The sequence below is a fragment of the Lycorma delicatula genome, chromosome 3 (assembly GCF_047948215.1).
Source record: "Lycorma delicatula isolate Av1 chromosome 3, ASM4794821v1, whole genome shotgun sequence".
Classification (NCBI taxonomy): domain Eukaryota; kingdom Metazoa; phylum Arthropoda; class Insecta; order Hemiptera; family Fulgoridae; genus Lycorma; species Lycorma delicatula.
Window position 1 is genome coordinate 158,373,545 of NC_134457.1, and position 27,955 is coordinate 158,401,499.

The 27,955-nt window shown below is 31.5% G+C and overlaps 1 protein-coding gene across 2 annotated transcripts in view; it reads left to right on the plus strand.

The window, feature by feature from the left end:
- The window catches only part of LOC142321006 (phospholipase B1, membrane-associated-like), a 217,256-nt gene that overhangs the window by 153,924 nt on the left and 35,377 nt on the right, over positions 1 to 27,955 (plus strand). For both annotated transcript variants that reach the window (XM_075358998.1, XM_075359000.1), the window contains exon 6: positions 7,825 to 7,973. In XM_075358998.1, the coding sequence (XP_075215113.1) occupies positions 7,825 to 7,973 (149 nt within the window). The remainder of the gene's footprint in view (positions 1 to 7,824; positions 7,974 to 27,955) is intronic.

Genomic DNA, 27,955 nt, shown 5'->3' on the forward strand with positions numbered 1-27,955 from the left:
ACAAGGCTATACTTCATTTACATTCGTACATATCATGCTCATTCATCCTCTGAAGTAAAACCTTAACAGTGGTTCCGGAGACTAAACAGAAAAAGAAAGAAAGAAAGATATCTCGATTAACCCACCGGGTTGGTCCAACGGTTTAATCGTCATCGCAAAAAATCAGCTGATTTCGAAGTCGAGTGTTCTAAGGTTCAAATCCTAGTAAAGGATTTTTATACGGATTTGAATACTAAACCGAGGATACCGGTGTTCTTTGGTGGTTGGGTTTCAATTAACCACATATTTTGGGAATAGTCTATCTGAGACTGTACAAGGCTATACTTCATTTACATTCGTACATATCATGCTCATTCATCCTCTGAAGTAAAACCTTAACAGTGGTTCCGGAGACTAAACAGAAAAAGAAAGAAAGAAAGATATCTCGATTAACCCACCGGGTTGGTCCAACGGTTTAATCGTCATCGCAAAAAATCAGCTGATTTCGAAGTCGAGTGTTCTAAGGTTCAAATCCTAGTAAAGGATTTTTATACGGATTTGAATACTAAATCGTGGATACCGGTGTTCTTTGGTGGTTGGGTTTCAATTAACCACATATTTTGGGAATAGTCTATCTGAGACTGTACAAGGCTATACTTCATTTACATTCGTACATATCATGCTCATTCATCCTCTGAAGTAAAACCTTAACAGTGGTTCCGGAGACTAAACAGAAAAAGAAAGAGAGAAAGATATCTCGATTAACCCACCGGGTTGGTCCAACGGTTTAATCGTCATCGCAAAAAATCAGCTGATTTCGAAGTCGAGTGTTCTAAGGTTCAAATCCTAGTAAAGGATTTTTATACGGATTTGAATACTAAATCGTGGATACCGGTGTTCTTTGGTGGTTGGGTTTCAATTAACCACATATTTTGGGAATAGTCTATCTGAGACTGTACAAGGCTATACTTCATTTACATTCGTACATATCATGCTCATTCATCCTCTGAAGTAAAACCTTAACAGTGGTTCCGGAGACTAAACAGAAAAAGAAAGAAAGAAAGATATCTCGATTAACCCACCGGGTTGGTCCAACGGTTTAATCGTCATCGCAAAAAATCAGCTGATTTCGAAGTCGAGTGTTCTAAGGTTCAAATCCTAGTAAAGGATTTTTATACGGATTTGAATACTAAACCGAGGATACCGGTGTTCTTTGGTGGTTGGGTTTCAATTAACCACATATTTTGGGAATAGTCTATCTGAGACTGTACAAGGCTATACTTCATTTACATTCGTACATATCATGCTCATTCATCCTCTGAAGTAAAACCTTAACAGTGGTTCCGGAGACTAAACAGAAAAAGAAAGAAAGAAAGATATCTCGATTAACCCACCGGGTTGGTCCAACGGTTTAATCGTCATCGCAAAAAATCAGCTGATTTCGAAGTCGAGTGTTCTAAGGTTCAAATCCTAGTAAAGGATTTTTATACGGATTTGAATACTAAATCGTGGATACCGGTGTTCTTTGGTGGTTGGGTTTCAATTAACCACATATTTTGGGAATAGTCTATCTGAGACTGTACAAGGCTATACTTCATTTACATTCGTACATATCATGCTCATTCATCCTCTGAAGTAAAACCTTAACAGTGGTTCCGGAGACTAAACAGAAAAAGAAAGAAAGAAAGATATCTCGATTAACCCACCGGGTTGGTCCAACGGTTTAATCGTCATCGCAAAAAATCAGCTGATTTCGAAGTCGAGTGTTCTAAGGTTCAAATCCTAGTAAAGGATTTTTATACGGATTTGAATACTAAATCGTGGATACCGGTGTTCTTTGGTGGTTGGGTTTCAATTAACCACATATTTTGGGAATAGTCTATCTGAGACTGTACAAGGCTATACTTCATTTACATTCGTACATATCATGCTCATTCATCCTCTGAAGTAAAACCTTAACAGTGGTTCCGGAGACTAAACAGAAAAAGAAAGAAAGAAAGATATCTCGATTAACCCACCGGGTTGGTCCAACGGTTTAATCGTCATCGCAAAAAATCAGCTGATTTCGAAGTCGAGTGTTCTAAGGTTCAAATCCTAGTAAAGGATTTTTATACGGATTTGAATACTAAATCGTGGATACCGGTGTTCTTTGGTGGTTGGGTTTCAATTAACCACATATTTTGGGAATAGTCTATCTGAGACTGTACAAGGCTATACTTCATTTACATTCGTACATATCATGCTCATTCATCCTCTGAAGTAAAACCTTAACAGTGGTTCCGGAGACTAAACAGAAAAAGAAAGAAAGAAAGATATCTCGATTAACCCACCGGGTTGGTCCAACGGTTTAATCGTCATCGCAAAAAATCAGCTGATTTCGAAGTCGAGTGTTCTAAGGTTCAAATCCTAGTAAAGGATTTTTATACGGATTTGAATACTAAATCGTGGATACCGGTGTTCTTTGGTGGTTGGGTTTCAATTAACCACATATTTTGGGAATAGTCTATCTGAGACTGTACAAGGCTATACTTCATTTACATTCGTACATATCATGCTCATTCATCCTCTGAAGTAAAACCTTAACAGTGGTTCCGGAGACTAAACAGAAAAAGAAAGAAAGAAAGATATCGGAGGGTAAACAGAAAAAAGAAAGGTATCTCGATTGAGAACATTTTTTTATTATTATTTATTAAAATGAAAACCTTTTCTTGGAAACCATTACCTTAATACGGAAATTTATATTCTATCGTAAATTATACCGGGTGTCTGAAAAATAACTCCGCTAAAATAACTAATTTTTAAATTAAATTTTTTTATTATATTTACAGTTAAAATTGTATACGTTCTATTAACAGAAAGTACAAAGTCTAAAGGAGATTTTACCTCTTAATATAATTTAATATGAGCACCATTTTCAGCCATATAGATGTCAAACCGATTGTCCACCTCGTTCTACAATTGGGGGGCAGGAATCGCTTCCATGGCTGCTATTATTCTTTGCCGTAGGTGGTCAAACCCCTGAATTTTTTCTTTGTTTACGATGTCTTTTATGAATCTCCAAAAGAATATTTATTTCCATTATCATTTTTCACTGTTCTGATGTTTGAATTTATTTTACTCAATGTGGAAAGATAAACAATAGAAACCTTTAATTAGGTATATAGTTTTATAGATCTTTTAATAACCAGACATAGAATTTACTTGATCAAAATCATAGGTCTTTCTACTATATCTTCTTTTGGAATATCACCAAACGACAGCCCATTTAAAAAAAAAACAAAAAAAAACTAGTGACATTTACTCGCTCAAATTTCAGATTACAAAAAAAATAAAAAAGATAAAAATAAAATTTTGAATTCTTTCCGGGGATTTTTTCTTTTACATAGTAATGCCGTTCTATACTTCTTTAAGTAAACAGTTTTTGTATGATCTATTAGCTCTGATGAAACTTAACCGTAATTTCTCGGCGACGAAAGTTAAAGAAAGAATTTAAATAACATTTTTATTATTTAAAAATGTCAAACAGGGATTTTCTTTTCTTACCTTTCAGGAGAAATTTGTGATTAATTTGTTGAAATGTGCGGTATATTTGGAAAAAAGCATTACATTCGCAAAAGAATTAAGTAAACAATTTCGGTGGTGATAAGTTAAGTCTAAATGAAATTTAAAGCAATGCTTGTGCAAAACAGTTAGAATTTTCATTCCATTTTCAGTCACCTAGCCAGTAGCCAGTAGAAAAAAACTGGTAACGATCTTAGTTTTCCTGGTGTTACTTAACACTGGAAAATTAAAGATGCTACAGAAGGCTACTTATCTTAAAGACTAAAATATGATATTTTGGAACAAGGTTGGGGAAACCCTTAAAGTACTCAGCCAGGAGACTTGTGTTGCAAATATTTGTTAAAAATCTAGTCAAAGAAATTTAAATTGTTCTATCAGGGTAAATGCCAAAATAGAAATCTCTATGATGAAATATATATTTCAGAAAAGGAACTCAGATCTGTAATTAACTACGTCGAGTTGTTTCACATATTATTTTATTTATCTAACCAATTTTTATGTAATATTAAAATATTACTCGATGGTATTTTGTAATAAACATATCTGAAAAGGTTAAAAAAAATATTTTATTAACTTTTTTTAAGTTTAATTAAAAAAATTTCTATCCATGACCTAATTATTATTAGTTTTTTAATTACTATATTTTAAATTAAAAATAAAAACTTGAAGTAATAATTTAGTTGTAGTAGTAAAATAACGCAAGCATAAATGTACACAAGCGTATATACATGCTGTCTCTATATAATATTTAGACGCAGAAGTACATTAGTCAATTTAAAAAAAAAGTTTTGAACTCAGATACGCATTAAGTAGTATCTTATCGTGAAGTGTATTACGAGAAGACTACCTATACTGTATTATCAATGAATTTTAAATATTATTAATAATGTGGTTTTTTTATCATGTGACGTGAGTCTACTAATAAACATTTTTTCCATAATGAACTTTACTTTCCCGACGATATAGCTATAATATTAAAGAGGAAAGTATGGTGATCGTGCCAAAAATAGGGTATCGGATTTTCTGAAAATCTTTACGTTTCAGGATCCAACTAGGTCATCTAAACCAAAAAAATATATGTATATTTTGTATATGTGTACGTACACATGTACACATACGTACGTATGTGTGTCGTACTGCTTTTGGCCTTACACCTCAATATTGGTCGAACTGATTTTTCTTCAAATTTGGTTTAAATATTTCTATATATGGGGCATTGATAATATATTTTTAATTCAAAATTCGTTAAGGGATTGGGAGTAATTTTAGAGAAAATTCTATTAAAGCAAATTTGTTACTTACAATGCTTATCTAAATAATCAAACAAAATTGATCAAAACATCAACCCCCACCTCTTAAAATTTAAATATATATTTTACATCTTTTGCTCTATTCCCTTCAGTTTAGAAATTTTTGGTATTTTATAAATCATAATAGGGCTATCAAAAAGTCTACAATTTCCCAGAATTATAAATCAGGACCTCAAGAACAGAAAAGTTTTACGTTCTTGTTTTGGCCTTTATTGAAGGTGTTAGATTAGACAAAAATTTATTTAAAATTTATAAAAGCTGTGTATGAATATTTTTAAAATTCTTTTATAAGATTTATTTTCCACCTCTAAAATATACAGTAAGTTCGGAAAGTCGCTGTTTAGAATGCTTTAGAATTATGTGGTGCATTCTGTTCTTTCGGCGTTAGGATGGTTGCCCTATTAGTTCAATGAGCGTAGTTCAGTAATGAACCAAGACGTCAGATGCTCAGTTGTGATTAAACGTGCTTCGTTTCTTTACAAGTTGTTTCGTTCACCGGAATCAATATTTGCGAGAAACGTAATGGTTCCTTCGGTAGAGGAACGCATTTTTCTCGTTGAATATGTCTTTCGTGAAGGTGACAAGTATACTGATTTAGTGAAGCACAAGAAGTTTTCTGAAAACTGCAAACTCCTGTTCCTCATCGCAATGCAGTTCGAACTCTTTTATCCCAAAAATGTCCGGTGATAGGCTCTGTTAAAGACGCTAATCAAAGTGGTAGACCACCTAAATTAACGGACAGAAGCTGTTGGATATTTTGGATAATGTGGCCGAAAATCCAACAAGTCAATGCGTAACCTAGCACAGAAGGAAGATATAGGACTTGCTACCGCACATAAAGCTGTAAGAAAAGAATTGAAACGTTTCCCCTACAAAGTAATCTGTGTTCAAGAACTGAAACCTACAGATCGTGCCAAAAGACTATACTATTGTCAATGATTTTATTGACCAAAATTCCATAGGTATCCTCGACACTTATGTTTTTTTACAAATGAAGCGTGGTTTTTATCTGGGAGGATATATTAATTCACAAAGTACAAGACTATCTTCGACAACTAACCTCCACGGTCGACAAATAATCTTTACACGAAGCGAAAATTGGAGTCTGGGTCGGTGTGAACAGAATGCGTATCGAAAATTGGAGTCTGGGTCGGTGTGAACAGAATGCGTATTGTGGGTCCAATCTTTTTTGAAAATACAATTAATATTGATAGTTATTGTCCTGATTCAACAAAGTTCATTAGTCAGTTAACAGAAATGGAAATCAGTCACGGTTAGTTCCAACAAGATGGCGCCACAGCGCACACAGCTAACAGGTCAGAAACTTTTTTACGAAATATGTTTGGTGAACAAATCATTTCGAGAGGTTTGTGGCCGCACGATTTCCCGATCTGACTCCCCCAGATAAATTTCTATGGGTGGCAGCAAATCAAGCGGTGTATCGCAACAGACAACGCACGATTGACGAACTAAACATCGAAATAACGGCATACGTACGAGAAATTCCAGTACATCAGTTGGTTAAAAGTGTTTGAAAAATAAACTGAAACGTGTGCAGTGTTGTAGTGTTGTTGGAGAAGGTTATTTTCATCACCTTTTATAAAGTATTCCAATTATTGTAATATCTGTTTCTATAAAATAATGAAACAAAAATACAAAGTAATAATTAAAAAAGTTTCGTCATCACACTTCCATAATTCCAGTGCACAGCAACTTCCGAACGTTCTGTATATTCTATTTTTTTTATTTAATTCTAATTTTTATTTAATTCTAATTTTTATTAATAATTTCTATTAATAATTCTTTAATTATTATTTATCTTTTTATTTCATGGGCAATTAAAATTTAAGTAGTTTCGGTCCTCATATCATATAAGTTATACTTTATTTTTCAATATTTTTAAACAATTTTTTGTTATGAATCACCTCTTTAAAAAAAAAAAAAAAGTACTAAATTGTTCCCACAGAGCAAGAGAGGACTTGAAATCATTTTTTTTTTAATTTTAAATTTGGAAATTTTGTGATTAAATTTTACTTTGGTAATCATTATCAATAAAAAAAGACCACATTGATACGGAAGCTCACATTTTAATAAATTTGGAAAATATTTTTTGTTGTTTATATTTAAACGGTTATTATGAAAATAATATTTATAATAAAAATAATGATTGAACTGCGTAGACTTTAGGGCAATGTCGAAAAGGTTTTGTAATGAAAAAGCTGTGGAGATATCATATGATTGACCAGTGTATCCGGGAAGTAATATGATAATTTCTTGATAATTCTAAAAGTACTCTCGGATAGAAATTTTATGCCGGCCTCCGAGGTGCAAGTGGTAGCCTCTCGGCCTTTCATCCGGAGGTCCCGGGTTCGAATCCTGGTCAGGCATGGCATTTTCACACACGCTACAAATCATTCATCTCATCCTCTGAAGCAATACCTAACGGTGATCTCGGAGGTAAAAGAAAAAGTTAGGATAGAAATTTTATAAAGTACAAACTCCTTTAGGATTCGTTTAAATATTAAACCTACGTACCTAAATACTACTTATCAAAATACTAAACCGAAGTCTCCCTAAACTTTTTATTTATTTTTTCAGAACTTATATTCTGTAAATTAATACGCAACTTTCCAAACTAAATTTCGTTATTTTGTGCTAAACTATTTTTTTACGTAATGACCCAAGTACACTAATATAAGTTAAAAATTACTATATATATATATATACATATATATATATATATATATATATATATATATATATATATTTATATACACACATACATTTTGTACAAAAACTAGTTTTGGATCGAGAAAACTAGTATGATAAAAAATACAAATGTTTGGGAATCATATTTTTGATTAATAATAATATTTTTTCCTGTGTAATATAACATCCGCAAAGAAAATATACTTTTCATAAAATCAAATTTTTATAATGTTTTTTTTATTTTTTATTTTCATATTTCTTTTAGATGTTTCAGTGAGTGTGCGGGTCAAAAGATCATTAATGTGTCGTCTTTTACATAGATTCTTTTGTACTTGTTTCCATCTGATGCCAGGTGATGTAATGGAAGCTATCACTCAATTAGTCCGTGATTATCAAGCAGCTGAACGTAGATTGGTGAGTTAAATTTGGAACATTTCTTTATAATTTTATCATAATATTATCTATTTAGCTCATTCTATTTTTATTTACTTTTTTAAATAGAAAATGTATTAATTTTTTTGAAGATAACTTTTTAATTATACAATAAATTATTGAATATAAGTATGTATTTGAACATTTATAGCTATATTTTATCTGTGAAGTAAGAGTATATCGGAAAATTTATGTTAGATAACATTTATTTATAAATAAGTAATTCTACTTGAGGAGCTGTCAAAATTTATATCTGACTATTAAAAAAAGAAACAATTATGTTTGTTTTATATACACGACTGTCCAAAAAGTGTAATGTATTTAGATGGTAAGAGCTACCAATTTAAGAGTGTATTGTATTTAGGATGTATGCATGTTTGTTCCACCGTAGCAGCTCAACGGCTGAACCGATTTAGATGTATCACCTCGCGTTGGATTCACATTACGTTACCGAGAGTGTTGTAGCGTATATATATATATGTTTAAATAAATTTAAAATTAAAAAAAAAAAATTATGCTATATACAAAACTGTTACCCGCACCGCTCTCTAACTATCCTGTATTAATATTTATCCTATACTAAAGAGCAATGTTTGTCAGCAATAATTTTTTTATGGTATTTACTGGTTTTTTATTATTTAATGCTTATCAGTTGTTTGATAGCAAGCACGCCTACCTCCGGCCAATCAACTGTCCGGGCAGCACCTTAGCCACTCAGGTAACTAACCCTAAATGAATCCGCAATCGCCAGTGCAGGATGCGAGGAGAAGTAAGCTAGTTAAGCAAAATTGTCAAAAATACTGCAGTAGAAACTGGCGAGAAATAGTTCTCTACCAGGTCCCCTATAACTACTCAAACAGCACTTCAGTCAGAGACTGAAGGAACATAAACTAAGAAGATTAGATTAACCCATCCCCGATGCAAAAGCGTCCCTGCAAGCAGGAACAATAGCCCGCAGAAAATGCTCACAGTTCATCATTTAACTCGCTTCTTAGGTAAAGAAGCGATTTGGCAATCGCAATAGACCTATCTATCTATCGCAATAGATTTCTCTAATTTTTAGATACTTCCTCTTGTTACGAAAGTCGTCTTGGAATTGTTTACTAGTCTTAGTAGACCCCTCAACCTTGTTAACAAAACGTACCTAGGGCTGCGGCGAGGCTTGGCTAGCTTCGCATTTGCCCCGCATGACTTTGGCGTAACGCCTCGTTCGTGTAGGAGCTGGAACCGGTGCCTGTACTTTGATCTCCTTGGGCTGGGAGACCAACTTTTCAAAGCCTTCTTCTAAAGCGGAAAGAACTCCCTTGACATGACATGACTAAGCCTAGCCAATATACTGCTTCTCGCCCCTGCACTGATGCTTCGGAGGCCTTCTACGTAGTCCAATAAATTCTCGATGCTCTGCTGGGCAGCGAGAAGAATATGAGTAGAACTGCCAGGTCTACTCTTACCTGCACGAATCTTCGATCAGTGGGTCGCCTTTTTCTACCCGGATGGATGTCCCTACATACATCTCGGAGAACTCGCCGTTTGAACCTGAGAAAGACAGAGAAAGTTCCGCCCGGACTTAACTGTCATGTCGTCCTCTATCACGGCCAGAGTTACCCTAGCCTTCCTACCCTGAACGTACGACATTGCTCAAATTTATTGGTAGGAGGAATACAGTGGTCTTACTCCTACCAATAAATTTGGGCAGGCCCTCAAATGCAACGACTACCCGCAGCGAGCCACGGGCAGCTGGAGACCACCTTTATCTCATGTCGCTCTTTACACCTCTTGGACGCTACTGGATCAGTTCGTTAACGCAACCACAGATTACGGGCCTCGTTCTAAAAAGAACGCAAGCAGAATTAACAGGGAGTATTCCCTTGCTTGTGACGGGGATTTAGGACCAGCAGTCATTTACACTTCTTCACCGCGGCGAGGCGGGTGTAAGTCGTAGAAAACACGCCAATTACGTCGGTAACTGAGGGACAAAGATAAGTCTACTGCAACGACGGAAAACCTGTAGTCGCAGTTTAAAAACCAGAAAAACTCGATACTAGCGGAAGGTACACACTCGATTGATTAATTGATTGAACAGGTGTTCATTCAATATACTATAATGGTGTTCAACCTATATCATAATGAACATTTATTTAATAATGACCCTCATTATGATACAGGTTCCAGTTGCGTTATTCAAAAGGTTAAAATACAGCCGTAGAAAAACATTATTTTAAACAGAATTACCTGAGGTGGCGGAATATATAATAGTTAAAATTGAGGTGCTGTTTGGAAGGAAGGAAGGAAGGAAGTTAGTTTCCTTTGATTATCTTGTTCTCGATCAATGAATAATTATTAAAAAAAAATGCTATAAAAATGAAACAAAAATATTCTAATAAAATAATGAATAATAATATAACAAATAAAATTAAAAAAACCGATCAAGAGTTGCGTAACCTTTCCAGTGCTACCTCTGATTGAAAGTTTTACATAACTAAAAAAGTCAGCGTGTTCCATCCGTTGTGTTAATTATCAGCAAAATATAAAAAACTTATTTATATAAAAGTTTTAAATCATGAATACCATGTTATAAGATTATTACTGAGAGACGTACAAAAGATATTTACGAAAATAAAAAAAAAGTGAGAGAAAAAATAAAGGAGAGAAGGAATGATCACTCAATGATTATCTGATCGATTGATAGATTGAACAATTGATGAAGCATCTTTAGTTTGAAAATTATTGTTTGATCCAGCTGGCCTTTCTTTCGTTACGTAAAAAGATAGAATATGAGGGGATGTTGGCGAAGAACAGAGAGGAAGAGTGATAGAGTTAAGAAATGGAACATCCAAGAATTATAGGTGTTCGTTGCGAATTTTTCCTTCACACACACGCGCGCGCGCACACACAAATTATTTATTATTATTTTGTTCTAAGATCGAGAAGTGTAATTTTGTATAATTTTTAAATCGCATCAATGATTACGAGTTATACCTGTACATAATTTCCTTTCTTACAACAAATCTGTTAGCTTATTTCCTTTTATCATAAATAATAACAAAGAAATGAAATTTCATAAAGACGAATTCTATACCTATTTATTATATAAACTAAATATTTGTTACGCTATAACTTTAAAGACGATTTTTTTTATGCCGCAGTGTTTAATTTATAACCGGTTCCAAATTACCGGAACCAACAGTAAATTGAATAAAAAAAATGACATGTAGAGAAGAGTTTCCAATGAAATCCATAAAATAAGGGATATATATATATATATATATATACACACACATATGTATATATGTGTAGATAACTTATACAGTATATTAAGTATACAACAGATATAAATAAGTACATGAGTCCAAGGAACATCGATAAAGTTCAGAAAATAAAAAGTAAAGAAAACACCAACAAAAGTAAGCGCGAAACGAAATGAAATTTTGAGATACACAGCACACTAGAGTAGCTGATTCACCTCAAATCCCGGAGAACTTACAGATCTAATAAACGCAGTCGCTTTAGGCGCCTTACGTTTTCACTGTTATGTAGGAGGTTAATCGCGAGTGAGTTCACATCTTTATTCATTCTCATTTTGTATCTGATACTGAATCACTGTATTTCCTCTAGAACGGTCGGCAATCTCAGATATTCGTTCATTTCAGTGTTTTTTTACAAATCATGTCGCTTCTGTTAAATTTCTCAATAGTTTGTTCTGAAATCGCTGTTTGACTTCGATGTTACTCTCATTTGTCATTCCCCATAGTTGGATTCCGCAGGTCTCAGTGGTCCTGAAACCACTGAGAACTGCAATTGCTTTAGGTAGCGATAGTTGTGACCCAGTGCCTATCAAGCAGTATATTTTCCTGAACTTATTGTTAAGCTGCATACTTTTCTCCCTGGCATGAATCCTCCACGTCAGACGGTGAACCAGATCCATTTTTTTAACGATGAATTTGAATCTTAAAAAGCCACTTTATGATAACGGTACAAATACAATCTTAGTATTATTTTATTCCCGATCAATTTTTGTTAATCTATTTAATTTTATTTTTGTACTTAAAGTTTCTTTAAAAACATAATTAAACATAAAGAAAAGTAACATTTTTGCTACTTTTTATATTACTCGCTTTATGACCGCGTCAGATTAAAATAAAATTCAAAATAATATATCCAAACTGTCTATAATCAGTTTTTCCGTGTTCTTTATTAGTTTCGGAGTTATTGGATAAACAGTTTTCAGGTTTCGGCAAATTTTCACCCAGTAGCTAACTTCAGTCAGAAATGATTATTAAAAAAAGAAGAATCGAAAATGTTATTTACGTTTTTTATAAGGGTAAAAAAAATTTCTTTTATCATAAATAAAAATATTACCGCACAGATGGGGTATATTTTTAAAGCAAAATTTCTTTTAAAATAGTTATAGGGAGGAAAGCAAAGTGACCACTAATTTATAACATATCCTTTGTAACTTTTACTAAGGCTACTCCTCAGAAATGAAAGAGGATCATTTATGTTCTTTATATACTCGTATTATTTATCTACTTTACAGGCACGAAATATTTATTCAGATCTTTACTTAAAAATATAACGTTTTTTTGAAAAATAATGAAGGTGTTTTTTTCTCCACGGATAGGTCTTCAAGAACCACGCAAATATGATTTCACGTATTTTCTTCTAGTATTCTTCATTCTTTCGAACTGTTTACCTTTTCTATCTTTATTTCATTCTCTTCTGTTTAGTTTTTCTTTTCATCTACAGGAACCTTTGATTCAAAAATTTTCTTTTCGATCTAGACAGTCATTTTTTCTAAAGTTGAACTTTTTGAGCGTTTCTTTCATCTGTTTAATATGACCTGTATAATTTCAGAGTTTATTCAGAATCTGTTTGTTTAGCCGTGATTGGTTTATTCGGACCATTTGTCTAATAATTTTAATCGTCGTTTTCTAATTGTTGTTTCCACGCCTTCAATTTTATCGAATATCTCTCTTTATTTGATCTCAATCTGTGTTATTCTTGGATCATAAGTCCTTCTTAACATTCTCTATCTAACTTTAGTGTAGCTTTTATTCCATTTATATTTGTAGTGTTTCTATACTGTACAGGTTAACTGGTCTTAAAATTGTGCTACGATGCTATAATTTTGCATTTATAGAAAGGTTCTTTTTATTTGAAATATTTTTTATATAAAGTTTAGTTGTTCTAATTTGTGTTTGTTGGTAAAAAAATATGTGTTTTTGGTAAATATATTTTATTTTAAAATATATTTTTTCGACGCTGAGATCTGAAAAAAAGATTGATTGGCGAGTAGGTGGTAGTTGGAAATATGTTTCGCTTTTTTTACGCGTATCACTCAGAAGTAAATTTGAGTTGACTATTTTTTCAAAAAAGATTCTTTTCTGAACATTTTGCACATTAAAAAAAAAAAAAAAATATTCAGAATTGAAATAAAATAATTAGTTATTTGAAAAATATTTTTACTGTTAACATGAAATGAGCGTTAGGTTTCAAATTCAGTGATTAACATATTGCGAGTAGTTAACAAGTTCACTTACAATGACACAGGTATCAAATGACACAGTATATCAATGATAAAGTATTAAAGTGATACTGAATAGTATTCTTATAATGATACTGTTGACGTAATATTAATACATACATTAAAAGCTTCATAGCATGTTCTCAAAATTACAAAAAAGCAAAATTTTGCAAAAAAATTCATATACTAAAGTGCTTTTAACTTATAATTAAAAAAAAAAAAAAAAAAAAAAAAAAAAAAAAAAAAAAAAATAGCATTTAATACTAGAAATAAATATAAAAACTCATTAAATAATTACACTGGATTTATTTATTTTTTAGTAACAGACTACTAATTTTCTTGTAAATTATGTATAAATATATATTAACTTACATGTATCTGTACAAAGAGAATTGTAGCTTGGATCATTTTTCATACCCGAAATTATACCTCACTATTCGAAATAGTGGTATACAGAATCCACTTCTTTAAAACCACTTATGAAAAGTTAAATGGTAATTGGTGAGTAAAAGGTAACTAAATAGTTTTGATGGGGATTTTGTAATAAAGTTGCCGCTTTGAAGTTCGATATGAATAAAACATTAGTTTTATTATTTATTCATGTACGTTAAATGGCATACGAGTAATACAGTAGTTGGACTTTGACACGAGTCACAAGTCATTCACAAAAATTCCAGTGACCTTTAAGAATAACAAAATTTCATACCAGGCTTGTTAAGGAAATTGAGAATAAAGTGATTTCCAGTTATCTTTTTCACCGAGTCGAATATCAAGGTTACATATTATTATATCAATCCTGCTGAATATTCAGTCCTACAAGTATTCACTTCACAAGTACTGTGTATTGTATTCACAAGTAGAGGGAATATCATTAGTTTCAGAAAATGCAATCCTGACTGGTATTTCTTTATAACTCTAATGCGTTACACGCTTCACAACCATTAGGAAGAATTGGACAGACAGGGAAGGTAATAAACTAGTGTGCCCCCTTTCTGTTGCAAAACAATGAATTCTATATTAATGCTTCAATTCAACAGGGGAAATGTTTATCGTAAAACCACCCTGAGGAAATCATTAATCCATAGGAATTATTTTTTGGAACTCTTATTTCTTTTCATTCCAAGATAATTCTGCCTTCCTACCGTAACATTTGTATTTCAATTTCCCTTACTTTCATTCAATAAAACAAAATTAAAATTTTCCAAGTAATCAAATATTTTTAAAACATTCTTTTATCATTTTAAAACTGGGAAAAATGAATCATATCTTATTTATATTTATTTCATACGTATTTCCGATATTTATTTCTTGTTGATTGATCAGAGATTTGAAATAATTTTAGTAACATATCAGGCAATATTTGATTTGTTGGCAATGTTTCTATTAAATCAAATAAAAAAAAAGATACTTTATCTACAAAAAATAATCATACAGTACATAAGGATAGATCTGACATTAGTTCTGCGCTTGGTCAGGCAGTGGATTCATTATGAAGTTACGGTATATGATAGTAGAGAAAAAAGTGATATAGTTACGGAATCGAGTGATGTAATACAGATATAAAAAATTCTGTCAATAAACTATGCTAACTCAAAAAAAAAAAAAAAACGAATAATTATTATTAACTGATATATACGTGGTATGAAGGGTGTACTCATTTTTGAATGAACATTACACAGATAATTAATTATCTGTGTATGTATTGCAAAAAAATTCATATATTAAAGCGCTTTTAACTTACTAAAAAAAAAAAAAAGGTTAAAGGGATCAATAATAATTGTAAGTTCAATTATTATTAATTATAATTATACACCAAAATATATTACTTTGGTTTGAAAAGGTACGGAGAGGAATGCCATTGTGTTGCACAGAAAAAAACATCATATCTGGTCTTTCTTCCATAATGCAGTTTTCAAATCGAGAGGTCAAGCTGCGTGCGGCAGCTTGACCTCTCGAGCACACGTGTGCGACGTGTCCCAATGCCTGCTGAATGATCTGCCACATCTCTCTACGAATAACTGTTACGGAATTTGTTGACATAAATTCGCTCCTTTAAATACCTCTACAGAAAAAATTCGCACATACTGAGGTCAAAAGATCAAGGAGACCAAGTCATATCTGACTACGAAAACGTCCACAAATGACTAATCAAATAACTACGAAAACGTCCACATAGGATGTTCATGGAATGTCTGGCTGTGCGGGCTGTAGCTCTAACTCGTTGGAGCCACACATCTTATTACATTTTTGAAATCTGTAGAAAAAAAAATTTTCTGACAGAAAGTTGTTCTGACAGAAAAAAAAAATGTATATCATGTGTTTGTAACGATTAGAAATCACTGTTTTCGCTGCACTCTCTCCTTCAAAAAAATAGGGACCGATAATAATGTTACGCATGAATATCGCTCATCACATTGTCACAGGGGTGGATGTACCGGCTGAAATAAATGTAAAATAAAACACATTAGTTCATACATATTTTACAATAAAAATAATAAAGTTTGGCGTTAAATTAACTGTGTAATGTTTATTTGAAAATGAGTATACTCTCTATGTCAGCCTATGTTTTTAAACCTATACGCATTACGTGTAAAAAACAAAAACCATATTTAATAAAACACAATTTAACTAAGCTACACATACACGGTTATTAATGATTTAATCATTTACATTTCCTCCTTTTTGACTTTTAAAGGCAGTTTACTATATTTACTTCCTTTTTTGGGAAAATTTTTGAAAAGAAAATTGTTACAGGAACTTTTTATTTATTTATATATAATTCATTCAAATAGTTTAGCTGCATTTTTTTCCTGTACATTACCTTTACTATGGGGATTGTAAGTTGAAATTAATCTTTCCATTTGTTTTATTTTTAAATTTAATATCTTCTGTAATTTAATATTATCTATACAATTACTTTACGCTAATTTCCATGGCGGAATGATAGCGGCTCTGTCTTTCATCTAAGAGTTCCGGGTTCGAGTTCAGGTCAGCCATGGCAATTATCAAAAGCTAAAAATTCAATATCATTCATCAATGACTGTTGTTTTGTCTCAGCCTATTAAATAAATAATTAAATACTGGTAATATGAACATTAAAATAATACCTAACATATTAAATAAATCGACTAACCGGTTTAAAAAATTCTATGAAAAACATTTTCGATTATTAAATAAATAAATTATAAATCTTAACTTACTAATATATAAGTATACATTATTAAAATGTTAATATTTTTTTGTATTATATAAAAGAGAAATCAAAAGAGAATTATTAGTATAAACTTAATAATTGGAAATAAGTATTTTACAATAGTAATGATAAATCCATTTGTTTTTGATACAGAATGAAATTAAAGTAAAAGAACTTATCTCTGTCAACTGTATGTAAATACATGCAACAGTTTCAAATATTAGCTGGAAATAAATGAATAAATTAAAAGTGAAGAAGAATTTACTTTCTTATATGGATATAACTAATTATAATTTAGTCTTATTATTTATTATTATAATTTGTTATATTCTTATAATCAAAAAGGTTTTTTAAACAATAAAAATGAATTAGTACTGCATAATTTTACGTAAAATCAAAGAGAAAGCAGGTTCAGCTGAAAGAAGGACAATTTATTAACTGTCCTGATTATCTTTTTCAAATAGAGCGATCTAAAATTTAACGTAAGTAAATAATTATTAATAAAAAATTACAAGTAATTTAAGTAATAACCTTTTAATATAAGTGACTTTTTTTTTTAAGCAACATGAATAAATTTTAATTTCATATTATTGAATTTATATGTTTATATAATGCAATATACGATAACGATATTATCAATTAAAATTTAATTATATAGTATCTAATTTCCTCACAGAATGCAATTAAATAGACAACACAGATAACTAAATCTGGAATTGGCAACTTTTAAAAATTACTTTATTAAATTTAGAAAGTTCCCTAGGAGGTGACCTTATCTGGTATGAGCATGTACATTACTTGTAAAATGAATAAACGAGATATTTTATGGTAACAAAATTTGAATCCTTACGGATACTCTTGTGAATGCCTGAAAGGAAAACAAAAATCATATGATTCATATTATTTTTTAATAATTTAATTTATTATATATAATATATATATATCATATGCAACTGCGGGTGCAGTATTAATTAGAATGGAATCATTAACAAAAACAAGTTAATCTCTGAATGAATCAGTAACGGTTTGTAAAAATACAGATTTAATGTTTCAGTTGAGTGTACAGACTGTCACATCGTTCGGTTATTATTTACACAAACCTAAAAGAAAAAAGTTTTTTCTTTCCAATCATAGAACAACTTATAAACTTCCACGACCACACAATAATAATCCTTCTATCTATTACAACAATAGTAACGATTATAATAACAACGATTTTAAAAAACAAAATATCAAATAACTTATTAACAGAAAGACAAGCTATAGAAACAATTTGAACCACAATACCAGCAATAATTCTAGTATTTATTGCAATCCCATCAATTAAAATCCTATACTTAATAGAAGAGATAATTAAACCATTAATTACCATTAAAACAATTGGACATCAGTGATAGTGATCTTATGAATATTCAGATTCTAAAAAATTAGAATTTGATTCATATATAAAAGCCCCTGAAAATATAAACTCAATCCGACTAGTTGAAGTAGACAACCGAATAACAGTACCATTCATAACACAAATACTAGTCTTCATCAGACTTTATTCACTCATGAAAAATTTCATCAGTAGGAGTAAAAATAGATGCAATCCCAGGACGACTAAATCAAATTAGTGTAATAACAAAAAAACCAGGACTTTTTCGGTCAATGTTCAGAATTCTGCGGTATAAACCATAGATTTATACCAATTACAATAAAAAGAGTTGACGTGAAATCATTTATTAAATGAATAAAATCATAAAAAAAATTAAACATTAAGTGACTGAAAATAAAGTAATGGTCTCTTAAACCAAAAAATAGTAAATATCGTATACTGTTAATGGAAGAAGCTAGTTTAAAAAAAAAAACAAAAAACATTTAATTGTCAAATAAAAAATGCATAAGTGTGCATTTTGATTCTACAAACATCACCAACAATATGAAACTTAATATTATTATCAACAATAACAATCATAATAATTACAACAAAATTATTTTTTATAACAAACGAAAAAAAAATTGAAAAAAAAAATTAAATTGAAAATGATAACAGAACTATTTTTAACCTTTGATCCAACAACAAATATGACTCTTTGCCTAGGCTAGCGTACGGTGTTCGCCACTCCCAGAACAAAGGGCGAAAAGCCTAGCATAAATAGTAGATAACAATCTTCTACTTGTTTGGCTTGGATATTGTACACAGCTATAAAACTATAAATAAATATGCTTCGGCCTAAACACTAATCGGTAACAACGATCAGTTTGCATATTTTATAACTATCTATTTCAGTATCTAATAAGGAAATAAATTATTAATTTAATAATATAAAAACTCAGGATTAAATAAGTTAACTAATAAATATAAGACGTGAATTTGTTCATTGATTGGAATAAACAACAGTCCTACCGTATACATACTGTCTTTAATCGAATAGTATTATAAATCCGTGCTCGTTAGGCAGCAAGATATACAGCTATGCTGTTCATCAGATCTGTACCAATTCGGCTGGGACAAGCTACACAAGTGTTCATAAAGATCTAATGAAAAACAAATAAAAATTATATTAAACAATAGACAAAGAAATAGTAATAGTAGGCAATCATATTAAGCGATAGACATAGACAAACAAACTCATAACAAGCTAATGGAGATAAATGGATAGAGGCTAGGCTCCTAATCAGCATAGAAAGATGCTCATCACGTATTTCGTATTGAACTAACTTAAGAGTTAGTTCAATGCCTACATTGTCCAAGTCCAGCAATTTAGGCATTTCAGACGCCGGTCATCCCCGCTGTTCTCTAGGACAGAGCGATGTGAACCGCTAGAAAGTTCACATGATTATTTAACCGCTGTCTAGCTGTCTATAATTTGAACCGAACCGTTTGACCTTTTAGCGAACATAATGCAATTCTAGCTAGTCGTGAATGTTTTCGTTCCGTGCGAACCACGGTGCCTCTGCAATGGGTCTTGCCAACTTATTCTGGAAACCTTGTACAATCTCAATGTTATTCTTGCTCATCGTACGCCATACATCCCAATCGGTTTTAGAATCACCTTTTATATTAAAAGTTTGTTGGAGAGCACAAAGTGTGAATTCCTGCCTATCAACCAATAAAACTTTTTATACCTCGTGTTTAACTGTATACTTTTTCTCTCCCCTAAAACTCTCACGATAAACGATGGTCAAAGTGGAACCCCACCTTGAAAATCTTGAAATGAAAATGCAATCTAGGTACATCCGGTGACAGTCACCTCTTCTCATCGCATACGTAATGACTTGACTTATTCTGATTCACTTTTATTTTCCAATTTGTTAACAGTACGTCTATCAAGTCAAATTCCAATTGGAGGTTCGCTGAGGCTAAATGTGTATCTTAGTCAACAGCTAAGATTGCTGAACCATCAGTAAACGAGGTAACGGAGGTAATCATCCACTTATAATTTAATAGGTTCACAGGTATTACCCAGTAATATTATAAACACCATAAATTCAGCGTCATTTTGGTTAGCCACCCGCTATCTACCGGGTACCCACATGTTACTTTAACATATTGTCACTATAATTCCACTTCGATATTATTATAATAGTGCCTTCAAAAAATAATAAGCTTCGTTTAGAAGATGGAGAGTTTAGGGTCCTGGCCATATTGCTGCCTAATTTTTAAAAAAAGTGAAAGATTGTGATTGTACTCTTTTTATTCAAAATGTATTCTGCTTTCTGCAAAAATAACTTAATGATTTCAAAACAGTTTTACACTCCTTTATTTCCAAGGGCTTCTAGACCAATTTAATTCAACATTTAAAGTATGAATATTCAATCCCTGCTTTCTCAAAGTGTCATGTTTCTTCGGAGACTATACATATTGCAGGATAACAGTTAGAGCCATGTTATCCATCCAGGTAACCTTACGTTTCTTATTCTCTTTCATTCAGGAAAAAAATTATTGTAATAAAAAAATATATATGTATTTTTAACCTACATCATTCTTTAAGGATACATGAAAAATTTTCAGTGATTCAATAATGTTAAAGAAGTCAGAGTTATGTCAATCCAAGTTTTCATTTAATTAATATTAGCTTAATATTATCATTAAGCTTTTAATTTATTAATTATTATTTAATGAATATTTAATTAATTAAATATTTAATATTTTTCACCTAGGAATAATACAGATTTTTGGATGTTAGAACAAATTTTTTCCTTTAAAACTTAGATATTTTGTGCGAGGTAAAAAACTCAATCGTGGGATCATGTCTAGGCTCTCTTTGGCCTCTACACTACTCTTCAATTATAAAAGTCTGATGGAGGTGAACCTTACAAGTAGAATAAAATTAATAACAAAACATTATTTAACCCAAACATTTTTGAAAAAAAAATCATGACAAAAAAGTCATCTTGTTTTTTTTTAATAATTTATGTATTTTTAAAAAAAGGATTAATTATTATTTGGGAAAAAGGAATAATTATTATCTACATAAATAAAACTAAATATTTGGGTACATATTTCTACCAATATGGTAATTTAATGTTAATAAAAAAAAATTGATACAAAAAAGCATGAAATATCTAATTTTGCACTGTTAATATAGGTTAATTTCTTTCTGAAGACAAAATAATGGTGACAGTTCTACTAAAATTTGGGTGCAGGTTAATAATTTAAATATGATTGAATCTATATATTTAACATAAGGGAAATTGTAAGGGAGGGCTCATCTAATAATTTCAAATTGACCGCATCTTCCATCCAATTACTTTCATTTTAAGAAAAACCACATCATCTGGAAATGTTAATGTCTGAAAGGAAACTACTTTCTCATTAATATATCCCATCAATACCAATTACGGGATAATACGAGTATTAAGTTCAGTTCCCTCACCCAAACGTAAATCAATAACTAAGCTTTAACATTTTTCAGTTTCATTGGCGTAAAGAGAGTTTCATTACTGCAGTAGACGTACACTGTAGAAAATCTAGTATCAGCTGCACAAAGTTAAATCCAATTTATTCCTTTGGTTATCAAAATGTAATGAGAAAGTAGTATCTAAATTAATTCTTCGGTTATTTGCTATTCGCGGTTTCGGTAATTCACGCTTATTAGCTACTACTAAATAAAAATAAAATACAAACAACAGACTATTATAACTGATGTTATGTTTATCATATTTTATTCTATCCCGGATTATTACAAGATAGTTAAATAATTAATTACTGTATTTATTCGAATACCCCCCGCCAACACATAAGCCCCCCACCTCGATTTTCCGGACCGAAAATCTAAATGTAAAAAAATCCAGTATATACGGGTATTTTAAAGTGCAACAGATAAAAAACTACGTAAATACGAAAATATTCAGAAAGTAAAGCATTTAGTTCGTTCATTTAAATTAATATTAATATTACATTAGTAATTAATTACCGTAAGTATTAGTTTAATTCAGAATCAATAGGCCAGTAAAATGAAAAGAAAGTATCATGTTAAAAAAGATCATTTCAATACACTTTTTAATATGGGATTTTATTTTTAATTAATCACTGTCACTGTCAATATCTTAAATTAGATTACACAAATCAACAAATCCCTGCACAAATCATCCAGGTGCAAGGGTGAAGCTAACCGAGGAATATGGCTGGATGCCAGCCAGATTAAGGCTTTAATGGTGGACAGGTACTTGCTGGCATTCAGCGGCCTAGGCGGGCATCTTCCCCCCCGAGGGGAGAAGATGCCACCTCGTAGCGTGTCCGTTCGCTACACTACCCCCTCCGTTCCTAGCCAGTAGTGGCTTTAACGGAGGACATAAATGAGTCCTCATTTAAAATGAGAGGGTGGCATCTTCTCGCCCTCAAACTGATTGCGCACCACAGCTTTCAGTTCAGGCCCCGCAGAGATGACACCGATGCAGATGCCCCGAGGGACATCTGCATTGGTAAAATTCACCCCGATAGTAGTTTTTAGATTTATTCCTTCAGAAAGAAGACAACGGACACCTGCAGCTACCACGTCGCCCTCAGGATCTAAGCTAGAAGCCTAACCGCAGAATGAAGACCCTGCGGCCTAGGCGTGGCAGCGAATTTCTGTCTTTTACGAGATAAATTTGATTTATTCTGTAGTTTGATTCTTCCTGTAGGCATGAGAAAGAAATTTTCATCAGCCATCCATTTAGGAATGGAATGGAATGCAAAGTTGGCAGGAGTTTATTACTCCCTACTCCATCGCAGAACCTGGACAGAGTCCCTTGCTGCTGGATCATTCTAATCGGGCTTGTTTTTTTAAAAGGGTTAATTTTAAATAGCGGGTCTAATTTTTTCAAGTTTTGTTTATTATTATTTAGTGTTTTAAGGACGGATTTAATTGCATTCCAATCCGTCCATCCATTTACTGTACAGTTGTTTTAATGCAAGTTTGAACGGTTTATTAATGCAGACATATAGTGGTTTTAATAGAGATGTCAATCCGCCTGTAATTATTACTTTGTCTGTCATACCCTTTTTTAAAATGTCTTTCACTTTATCAGTCGTAAGCCCCCGATAACTATCCATTACTAGGATACCGGTATTTTTTTTATTAAGTAAATCTCCTGATCGCTTTTGCCATACACACCTGATTCAGTCTAAAATTAAGGTTTCGTCTATCCAACGTGATTTCTGTGCTCTGATAATAACTCCATCTACCTGTACGGTAGGAAGAGTTTTTCTTTTAAAAACAATGTACGGAGGTAATTTTGAACCATCAGAAGTAATGCAATGCATAACAATACACCTTTGTTTTCCATTACCACCAGTGCGAATCGTAACACTTTTTTTCACCTTTTTTGTTTACGTTTTTTTCAAATGGCATTTCAAAATATACGGGGGTTTGTTCATCGTTTCGTATTTGAGAAAGCAAATAGCCTTTATATTTTCTAAGATTTATTATGTATTTGTGAAAATGTAATATTTTTTGTTCATAAGCGTCTGAAAGTAGTTGAGAATTGGTCGTCTTTCGTCTTATTGACAAATCATTTCGTGCAAATAATCGTGTTATCCATCCACGGCTTGCTTTAAAATGAACTTTATTCAATGATTTAGCGATTTCACGAACATACGATTCACACATTTCTGTCGTGACAAGATAACCGCATTTCCTTTTTTCCATAACAAAGTCATACAATTGTTTTCTAGGTCTCTGTATTTTTGTTTTAAGCCACGAAAGGCTCCTTTATTACTAGTGCCTTTCACCAGAAGTTGTTTCTTCTTACGCCAGTCTCGAATGCAGCTTTCATCTACGTCAAATTTAATTCCTACCGCCCGATTTCCATTTTCCCGATTTTTTTCAGCCTCTTCTATAACGCGCAGTTTTTCATTTAGTGTAAAAGATCGTAGACGCCCTCCTTTTGTACTCATTTTAATGCCGTAATTAAAATAAATCACCGTATTAAACTTTACAAGATAAAATGAACAGATAAAAGCCACATAACCGTCCACATATACAAACAGTACAATGACTTTGGCGAATAGACAAGACGACGATGTGTAACTGATACTGTAACTGTAGTGTCATTAGAACCGGATGCAGCCTATACAGAATGAATCAGTTTTATAAAAATACCGTAACTTCGTTCCTATCGATGATATAAACAGGATGTTAATAATTAAGGATGTATTCTGTATTAAGCGGCATTCGGTATTGATAAACGAAAGCCTAATGTAACTATATTTATGTGATTGAATTTAGGTACTTCTAAGAAAACGTTTACTTTGCATAAATTATCCTGGCTAAAGGCTATGTTTCAAGTAAGCACCGCGCCCTTATATTTTCTCTCCAATTCCAAGAAAAAAAGTTCGAGGGGTACTCGAATAAATACGGTATTTAATATTATAAGACACGCTTTGTTTATACTATAGTTGGACATTGGATGGTCTTATAAGTCTGTTAAAAAACAAAGCAAAGAGCTTCTAGAATGATTTTAAATTATGACAGAATTTAATTATGGAGGATATATATGACGACGATAAAGAAATCAATGACGAATTTAAATTTATAATATTATTAAAGTTAGAAATATATTGACAGTTATAATGGAAGAGATTCAATGTGCCAAATGTACCGTTCTCTTTCGCTTCAATTACACAGCTTTTAAATTTGATAAAATACTTCTAGTTACACGTTTAAAAGTATTGTCGAATTAAATTATGTAACTTAAAACATTAATTTAAAAAAATTAAAAAAGATTTTTTTATTGATATAGTAATTCCAACTTAATAAAAGTCTGAGAAATTTATACTGGAAAAGTTTTACAAAGAGTTTGTACTGGAAATTTATACTGGAAAGTTATATTTCAGAACAATATTATTCGTGAAAAAAAAGTATAAAAAAAAAAATTACTTAACTAAATCAAATCAAGGATTATAATAATATGTAAAATTAAATAATAGCGAAATAGTTTTCACTGATAATCCTGCAGTATAACCGCGAAAAGAAAACAATATTATTAACAAATAAATAATACGATATCGTAAAGTCAATTATTAACTCTGCGGCGACGTTTCCTTCACAGATAACTTTTTCGTAATAACATAATCTTCTTAGCAAACTATACATTACCGTAGATACTGTTCATACTTTAAAAACAACTGAATTTCAGCAATCGTGGCAGTTACACGATTATTCATCCATTCATTCTTTTTTAATATTTTACCATGCGTTTGTTAAATAAGGAATTGTATTTAACGAAGCAGTTGTGTAATAAAGTTTCTGAGGTAAATAAAAAAAAGCTTAAAATTTTGAGGAAGCTTGAAACAACAATTAAAGTCTTTTTTAAAGAAACTGAATTAAGTAAAGATTGCGAATATCATTTTAGTTGTAAATTATTTTGAGTTGTAATATACTCGTATCATCTGCATTTCACTTCTTTTCATGTCTCCTATAGTTATAAATTATTAATTTTGTTTTTATTTGAATATAACACATTATTTTATGTGTTACATCATTTGTGACAGTACCTTTAAATACCACATATAAAGATACAATGCAAATAATTTTTTAATTAAAGTAATTTGTAGAATGTTGATTGGTAAAAGAACTTTTAATTATTTTTGTAATAACTTTTTATGTGCATATCTAAACTAATATGCATACATTTATATTAATTATTCTGTATCCAACTAGTTTTGTCATACTCTAAAGTAATTAGTTTTTCTTATGAATACTGCGGAAGTCTCCAGATGTACCACGAAACTTTCTGGATTCGGGGCCTGTAGGCAGCCGCCTTCCTTGTTCCTGATGTGCGAGTGAGAGATGAAGTCTTGTACAGACCAGGCTCCTGAGTCGTGTGGTTAATTGAAATCCAAACACCAAAATACACCCTTATCCACGATCTAGTATTCAAATCCGAATAAAATGAATCGGCCCTAGTGGAAATAAAACTAATTACTTGTACACTAACAGGGAAATCAATTGACATAAATAGCGTTTCGCCTTTCATTCGGAGATCCCGGATTCGAATCCCGATCAGGCATGGCATTTTTCATACACTATAATTCCATTTCTATATCCCACGCACAAGCTTCAATCTTATTTGGTAATATCATCATGCAGGAAAAGAGATTATCACACGTATTCCGCACATATCAAGAAGTATTATTGTTATTAAATAATAGATCATAAAAAGCTGTGAACATTCTCAATTCCTAATAAGAAAAAATGACTGCAGATGGTCAGCCAATAAACTAAACTTCTTACGTTCAAGCTTCAATACGTTTAATTTTTTCAAAGAAATAAATATAAAATAAGATAAATATTTAATACTTTTTATCAAAAAATGTTGTTAAATCTTTTTTCGGGGGTTACCGTAGATCCAGCCAGTTGAATTTTTGTATTTCTCGACATTTTGAGGTCCTTAAGTTTAAAAATGCTGAAAGTACGATTACGAAATTCTATTTGCTTGCATTCGCCGTCATATGTGAATATGTTAGCCTTTATTTGGTTTTATATCTCAGAATTGTTTTAACTGACAATCATCGATTTTAGAATATTAGGTTTTTGTAAATGAAATATTATTACACGAAAGTAATTTTTTACCACTACCACTGAGACAGAGGGTAAATTTAAAAATATTATTACGTATTTTAAATAAATTTTACTTCAATTCTCAAAATATATCAGTTTTATTATTGCAGGCAGTACAGAATTCAGGTGATTTGGAAGTCGAGAGTTCCAGCGTTTAAGTCCTAGTAAAGGCAGTTACTTTTATACGGATTTGAATATTAGATCGTGGATATCGGTGTTCTTTAGTGGTTGGGTTTCAATTAACTACACATCTCAGGAATGGTCGAACTGAGATTGTTCAAGACACTATCCTAATTCTATCACATACGATCATCCTATCTTCCTCATCCATCATCTGAAGTAATAATACCTGAACGGTAATTCACGAATGCTAAACAGGAAAAAAGAAAAAAAACGAAAGAAAGCAGTACAGAATTAAATTGGTCCAAATTTGTATTTTCTGATTAAAGCCTTTCTAAAATTATTTTTTTATTATTTCTCTCTTTAAAGGGTAAGTAAATAAATAAGAAAGTAAGTTGTCGTAAGGGTAAAGATAATTTTAATTTTTATTACTAGGGATGATATTAAGCTATTGCAAACCATTAATATTAAATTACGGAAAAATTCAACAATACTACAATCAATTTTGTTTTCGTCCCTAGACCTTTTTTTTTGTTATTTATATTTTCAATAATTTTGTCATTTTTATTTTGACTGATGATTATTAATTCATCGCAGAAGTTCGGAGCTTCTGCGTAGAATATAATTTTTTTAGCGTTTGATAAATGCTAAGCCTGACCGGAAGTCTATTCTGGTACCTTTCGGATGAAAGGCTGAGATGCTACCACTCCACAACAGAATGAAGTTGTAATTTTTAATCTCTATTATAATTATCGGATAATCATTATTTGAGAATCGATTCCCATAAGTTGTTAATATTTACTTTGTGTTAATGGTTCGTAAGTGCGTTTAATATTGCTCATTTTGTGTTATCCAAAATATTATTAAAGTTTAATTAATAATTAACACATAAAATAATACTATAGAGGCATTTAATCGAGGGGCGTTGCTAGCGCCCCCTCTGGTAAGTATGACAACTTGACAGAGAGCCGGCGTCGCTAGCTCTATAATTTTTTAACATAGGGTTTTTCGACACCTTCCGTACATTCAAATTCATTTTATTAAATAAATGAGAATGATTTTGGATATATGAATTGTGTTTAAGAATTCTGAATAA